Source organism: Microtus ochrogaster, unplaced genomic scaffold (genome assembly GCF_000317375.1).
Source record: "Microtus ochrogaster isolate Prairie Vole_2 unplaced genomic scaffold, MicOch1.0 UNK114, whole genome shotgun sequence".
Lineage (NCBI taxonomy): Eukaryota > Metazoa > Chordata > Mammalia > Rodentia > Cricetidae > Microtus > Microtus ochrogaster.
Window position 1 is genome coordinate 1 of NW_004949212.1, and position 7,387 is coordinate 7,387.

At 40.0% G+C, this 7,387-nt stretch overlaps 1 protein-coding gene across 1 annotated transcript in view; it reads right to left on the reverse strand.

Moving 5' to 3' along the window:
• Positions 1 to 988: 988 nt before the first annotated feature.
• LOC101996869 (cytochrome P450 3A2-like) overlaps positions 989 to 7,387 on the reverse strand; it is a 14,719-nt gene continuing 8,320 nt past the window's right edge. The window contains exons 8-10 of the mRNA XM_013355331.2: positions 5,783 to 6,009; positions 4,161 to 4,323; positions 989 to 1,422 (exon numbers count right to left, since the gene is read on the reverse strand). Coding sequence (XP_013210785.1) covers positions 1,327 to 1,422; positions 4,161 to 4,323; positions 5,783 to 6,009 — 486 coding nt within the window. The 3' untranslated portion in view covers positions 989 to 1,326. The remainder of the gene's footprint in view (positions 1,423 to 4,160; positions 4,324 to 5,782; positions 6,010 to 7,387) is intronic.

A 7,387-nucleotide genomic window follows, 5' to 3' on the forward strand; every position in this document is an offset into this window, starting at 1 on the left:
TTATTGGGTGAATTCTTGCCTTGGCGCCTGCCCATCTCCTCCTATTGATCCTATCTAATGGGTCTTTTAAAACCAGATCAGGTTTCCCTGCTGGCCAAGAGTTCTGCTTCCAAAATGCCCTCGCTCTGTTTCCTGGTTCCTGCCACAGGCCAAGAACCCTCTCACCCCTCCGAAGGGTCTTCAGGAACAGGACCAGGCTCCACATTTGCCAGTGACCTCGCCAACAAAAGGCCTACCTCTTTGATTTAATTGTAGTGGGGCCATCTGCTCTCGTTATTGCGAGCCCATCCCCGCCACGTGCGTCTGCCGCCACGCAGTTCCCCGCCGCTTGTGTCTGCTGCTGCGCTGTTCCCCCAAGGCCTATTCCTGATTGCTGCACCTCTCCACCACATGTGCGCCGGGCGGGCCTCTCCACCACATCTGCCAACATGCCAAATTTTCATGGGGCCTTTTATTGCTTTGACTGAGAAAGGATGATGAGGGGTTTTGTAAACAGTCTCTCTTATTCCAGAAGTGTTTGATCTACTCTTCTACCTGAGTTTTGATGACAATATCCTTTCTAATGACTGTGGTTATTTTGATTGACAATTATCAAGAAGGTGGAGAATCAACTACTTGTTTTTTAAGACTGTAGAGCCTAGGTTTACAGATCTCATTAATCTCAGTATCAGCAATTCATAAAAGGTGAGCTTTGTAGACCAGGGTTCCTAGTTAAGTGTTTATGTTTTTTATACAAAGCATTTTCCAAGCAGTCACATGGTCTTAATAATTAGAAATTTAACTGCCCTGAATAATGTTGCTCAGCACAGAGGGGCCATAACTTGAGTACACTAATGCCCGACTGCCAGTTATAAAGTTTTTTCCATTTCTTTTTTTTAAATTGGGTTTTTAAAAGGGATGTTAATTTATATTTTCAGTGTAACATTAGTGTATCATTTCAGTGCAACATTAGGAGCCAAAACATATGATAACAATTTTACAACTTGAGCTGTTACAATTGTTCAGATTTTAATTAAAAATTTAATGATCAAATTACAAAGACATGGTTATTCTCCAAAGAGCTCAAAAGAAATTGATGGAGACAATCTGATGGAGATGGAGATGGCCTCAGGAAGACAAGAGAAGATGAATTTCTCATTCTCTCAGCTGACTTAGTCGTTTCCTTTACATTAGATTGTACTGTGTATTGACGATGAGAAAGCTCAATGGATGCACTGAATCCTTAAGCATGCACCAAGTCCAGTTGATTAACCTTCATCTTCATCTGAGTTTTATTCATGAAGTAAATTAAAGATTCCAATGTTCTGCAGACTCCTTGAGGGAAAGTCACGCTCCAGTTACAATCACATCCCGTGGTACAACCTTTAGAACAATGGGTTTTTCTGGTTGAAGAAGTGGTTTTCTGTTTAATTTCAAAGGAATCTGCAACAGTGCAAGTAATATTGAGAATCAGTGAGTGAGCCAACCACAACCCATAAAGAAAAGGAAAAACCACTCAGGATGGTGATGCTTTGCAGGGACATCTAAGCTGCATTTGAGGTCATATGCTTGGACTTCCTTATCCTCCAAGCTGTGACCATTAGATGGTGAAAGCATGCTTCCAAATATGCATAAGGCAATACATTTATTGAGACTCTACTGTATACAGGGTCTGAGATGAAGCCATATCGGTTTATGTTATTTCTGGTCTATGATAATTTGGGGTAAAACTGTTGAATATAAATGTTGTTTTGTTTTTCCTGACAGGTTCTCACTTTGTAGCTGTGATGGTCCTGCAACTCACTGTGTAGACTAGGCTTGCCTTAACTCACAAAGATCTAACTGCTTCTGCCTCCTGAGTGCTGGAACTAAATGAAAGCATCACTAAGCCCAGCCAGTATGACATATTTGAGCCTGATTCTTAGTTACTATGTCATATTGTTTTTCTTAAGTTCTGAAAAGTTATTTTTGGTTTGTTGACATTTGCAAATTAACCCTGAGAGGATACATTTCACCTCTATGAACAGTCCTCACAGCCAGCCTAGATCATATGTCACCAGCACAGTTGAGCTAATTCTGGACAAGTCTTTAGGAGGACAGATATTTGCTTGCTTTTTGGCATCTATTTGTGGCTTTCAAGGATGGGATGAATAAAAAATTCTGAGTCCTACAGTATTTTCAGTGATGGTTTAGCATCATGCTATTCAGTGATGGAAGGGAACAGAGGAATAATCTTTTGGTTACAGGAGAAGGGAGGGGAACAAAGTAGTCATGGAGATAGAGAGGTGTCAAATTTAAGATGACTGGAGCTTGCCAGAGCATCTGCCCTTGACAGGTGTGCCATTGGCTCTCAAAACTTGAACCTTGCTTTGTCTGTTTTAATCTCTGTTCATGCTTATGGTTTAAAAGTTTTAGTGAGAGAGTAGTAAAAGAAGTGAGATTATGTGTTGATAAATCTACATGAGTGCCTTGAACCAGAAATAAAAGAACAAATTTTCCTATCCCTCTATTCATCCAATAAAACTATTTGTCAAAGAGAAGCCACATTCTAAACATACAAGTACCATAAATTTTTAGCCATCTCTTTGCATGAAACAGGAACGAGTTGTTCAGAAAATGTAAATGCTTTCTCTAAATGTTCCATCTTATTATTTTAAAATTTTAAGTAATATACACGTGTTTTTCATGGAGGCAAAAAATAGATGTAGATAAAATATATACACAAGTGTGATCTGTCATTTTTAATTAGTTTTAATTTTTGTGAAATAATATTATAATTGTAGGTTCTACTTCAAAACATTTACCAAAGGCTTTCAATGCACAAATTCTCCACAAAGGGCCATTGGAGTTTGTGGAAGGAATGATATGAGGTGATATAGAAAAGATATGGGATATCCTTCAATCCTGAGAGAAAAAGCACAACCAAGCTGAAGGCTTTAATGACAAAGTATTAGCATAGGTGATAAATACAGCCTACAGAAGACAAAAGCAGAGTAATGAGGTCATAACCCCAAGATGAAGATTCATTTGGGGAATGAACAAGAATTTGAAGTATGAGAACACAGTATGTAGGGGATAAAGGATACACTATTTATGGAAACATGACAGCTACTTGTTTTCTGAAGCAGAGGTCCTGAGAAGTGAGGCAAAACCATGAAGATGCCCCATAAGGTTGGAATTCATCATAAGCAGCAGCTTTGTAAAGATTTAATAATTTTTATTGTATGTATAGGAGTGTTTTACCTGCACATGTGTATATATGTGTATATATGTGCAGGTATATATGTGCAGTCTCAACTAAAGTCAGAGAAGGACGTAAGAGTTACAAATGATCGCTAGGCACCATATGGGTGCTGAGGACTAAATTCAGGTCCTTTATAAGAGAAACTTGTGCTCTTAAACACTATGCCGTCTCTTGAGCCCTAGCAATTGTGTTTTAAAATAATGACTCCCCACTTGACATCACATGGGAAGTCAGACAATGAGCTTTTAAAACTATAAATTAATTAAGGATTTCAGAAATAACCAGGCTTCATGAGTTTCTGTTTTTGCTATTGATATGAGGTGTCATGTAGCTTTTTCTGGCTTCCAATTCACTATATTGCCAAGGATTACTTGAATTTATGATCATATTTCCTCTACTTCCTGAGTACAGGGACTGCAAGTATGCTTCACCAGAGCTACTGCCACAGTTCTTGGGATGGGAACCAGGGCTTTGTACATGTGAGGTAAGTACTTTTCTATTTGAGAAACATCTCAGACCTCATATATGAATTTATAAAGCTCCTTGGTGATTCTAATGTACAGCCAGTAGTTGACAAGACTCTCAGAGGAGGGCTTCTGAGAGTTCTGGAAGAAGAGTTCACCACCCAACAAACATGAAAACCTGATCACTGAACCTCTTCAGGGCACATGACGTACCCAATCTCCAGTGGACATGACTGGAACATCAAATAGAATGCACATAATCCTGTCATACAGGCCTGCACTAACTCTTCATAATGCTACAGTTGTACTCTATACTGATACAGCACCAGAGGCCCCTCAATTCTTCCCTCATTAGGCCATAAAACAAGTTAGCAAACCTCAAACAAGCAGATTAGTTTTTATAGACAGAAGTTTCAACTGAAAAATGTCTCCCATAAAACATTATTTACAGAGATAGGTTTTTTTCCCCTCACCTGTGTTTCCTTACAAGACTGGAATGAGAAGTTCTGCAGGACTTTAGTGAGAGCAAGTTTCATGTTCATGAGAGCAAACCTCATACCAATGCAGTTCCTGGGTCCATTCCCAAAGGGCATGTATACATAAGGATCAATGCTGCCCTTGTTCTCCTTGCTAAACCTGGAGACACACAGTAGTGACAAGTTAGCAAAGGATAAAAGCATAAGAACTATATACATGAAGTTGCCTTTATACATCTAACCAGTAACATACAGGTAGTTTGGGAAAGGTTCATTGAACTTCTGCTTCCAGGTATTTGGCTCTGAGAATCATACACTAAAAGTCCTTTTTGTCCCCCTTGTCCTATAAGACTTTCCATATGCTACATGAGACAAATGCTGTTTGAGAGAAAAAAAGCAACCTATGTGTCCAGTAATACAATAGTGGTGTTATGAGATAGTGGTAACCAACTATTATCTTATTGCATTGGACTATCCATTTATAGAGGGAGTACTTTAAATCTGTACTGGATCAAAATCCAAAGGCTAGTGAGGACCTAGGCTCTAGGGGAGAATGTACTACTGTTGTTTCACTAAGTGTACATGGTATCAAACCATTCTCTATATATTTAAGTTTATACACACAAATTAGTCCTGCTCTTAGTCTTGGTCAGAGACTCTCCTGAGTGCAGTGGAAACCAGTTAATACAGAGACTCATAACTGGTCAAACTGCTGAGAATGAGTGATTGTGTAGTGCTCAGTGCTTAATGGAATATCTATATCATCCCCTCCGGGGCTCAGGGAACATCTCAGAAGAGGGGCAGGATGATGTAAGAGCCAGGGAATGAAAAGGGTGCTGTGAAACACTATATTCTGGACCTGACACAGCTGTTTTCCTCATGAACTCCCAGCATCTCTGGTTGCCTGCACAAGGCTGGACCATGTTGATATATTCCATCATGGATGAGGGAAAGAGTTCCTGAAGTGCCATTTCCCTAAAGAGCTACTGACAACTAATGATTCCTGGGGTTCGGGGAATACTTTCCTCAGTTGTGCAGCTACTGGTGAGTTGTCCATTTGCCAATAAATAACTCCTATACCTACACTTACAAAGCAACCCTAATTAAACCCACAAGTCCCAAGAAAACAGAAAGACATGAAAACAGAAGGAAGACTTTATGGGGATATGTAGGGATTCAAGATGTGTATAAGAGAGAAGAGACAGGACAATGTGAGGTGAAAATGATGAAAATACATTATACACACATGCAATTTTCAAAGAATAAAAAGAAAAGCAGAGGGATCTAACTCTGAACTCCAAAAGTTCCTTCATGATAATGCTGGGTTGCATCTCTGAAAAGCACATGTCAGTTAGATTGAAGGCAAGTGGGTTCCTGCCTCACACTTTAGTTGATCATTTGTTACTTGAGTAAAGATGAGAAAAACACTCTGTATTTAAATTCTCATCTTTTCTTATTGTGTCTCTTTCCCTCTCCTCTTTTTCCCCCCTTTCTCTGTCATTCTCCTCAGAGAATACAAATGGATGTAAAAATCACATTTAGACCATCCTCCCATAAGAGACACCCATATACCGCCCAGCATAGTTCAGAGTCGATATCCACTCCTGGGATTCTAGTACCTTTCAGGGCGGAATTCCATGGGCTCTGGCCAGTACTGTGGGTCATGGTGAAGAGCATAAAGTGGTACCATCACTATGGAGCCTTTAGGAACAAACACACCATCCATTTCTACATCTTGTTTACAGACTCTCTCAAGTCTGTTAGCAATTGGGTATAGTCTAAGGGTTTCACTCAGCACCATGTCAAGGTACTCCATCTCCATCACTTTATCATAATCGGGAGGTGCCTGGGAAAAAGAAAAAGGGTTGTGCTGGAATTTTAGATTAACTTTAAATTGGTCTGCATGAAATTGTTGAGGTCTCGGTAGATCCAAAGTTGAACTCAGCATTGCAAAGGTCCTAGGTACTTACAACATTTTAAAGGGGTTTTTTAAATTGTTTTAATTTAGTATAGGTGTTTTTGCCTACATATGTTTCTAATTTTTTAATTGAGCTTTAAATTTTTCTCTGCTCCCCTCCCTGCCTCTCACCTCCTCTTCAACCTTCTCCCAAGGCCTCCATGCTCCAAATTTACTTGGGAGATCTTGTCTTTTCCTACTACCCACATAGATTAGATCTATGTATGTCTCTCTTAGGGTCCTCATTGTTGTCTAGGCTCTGGGATTGTGATTTGTGGGATGGTTTTCTTTGCTTTATGTTTAAAAGCCACTTATGAGTGAGTACATGTGATAATTGTCTTTCTGGGTCTGGGTAACCTCACTCAAAATAATGTTCTCCAGCTCCATCTATTTGCCTGCAAAATCTAAGATATCATTATTTTCTCTGCTGTGTAGTACTCCATTGTTTAAATGTACCATATTTTCCTTATACATTCTTCAGTTAAGGGTCATTTAGGTTGTTTCCAGGTTCTGTCTATGACAAACAATGCTGCTATGAACATAGCTGAGCACATGTCCTTGTGGCATGGTTGAGCATCCTTTGGATATATACCCAAAAGTGGTATTACTGTGTCTTGAGGAAGGCTGTTTCCTAATTTTCTGAGAAATCGCCACACTGACATTCAAAGGGGCTGTGCCAGCTTGCATTCCCACCAGCAATGCAGGAGTGTTCCCTTTACGCTACAACTTCTCCAGCATAAGTTGTCATCAGCCTACATATGTTTTTGTGCATCATATGAGTCAGTGCCCACAGAAATCAGAAGAGGGCATCATATCCCTTCTGACTGGTATGACAGATATTTGAGGGCTACCATTTAGGTACTGGGAATCAAACCTGAATGGAACTTCTTAAATAACAGTCAGTGCTCTTGACCATTGAATCACCAATCCAGCCTCTTCCAGAGTGGTTAGAATAACTATCACTTGGGCCTTATAGATATTCCAATTAGTAAATTGCAAGCCTAAATTTAGATACACATCATTCATAAAGACAGATATAGTGGCTCACATCTATAATTCTAGCAGAGGGGTGGGGCAGAGACAGGGCATGCCTGATGATCGTTGGCCAGACTGCATAGCCAAATTGATGAGCTCCAGGTTCAGTTTGAAAGCCTGTCTCAAAAAATATGGTGGGGCTGGGCGGTGGTGGCGCATGCCTTTAATCCCAGCACTCGGGAGGCAGAGGCAGGCGGATCTCTGTGAGTTCGAGACCAGCCTTGTCTACAAG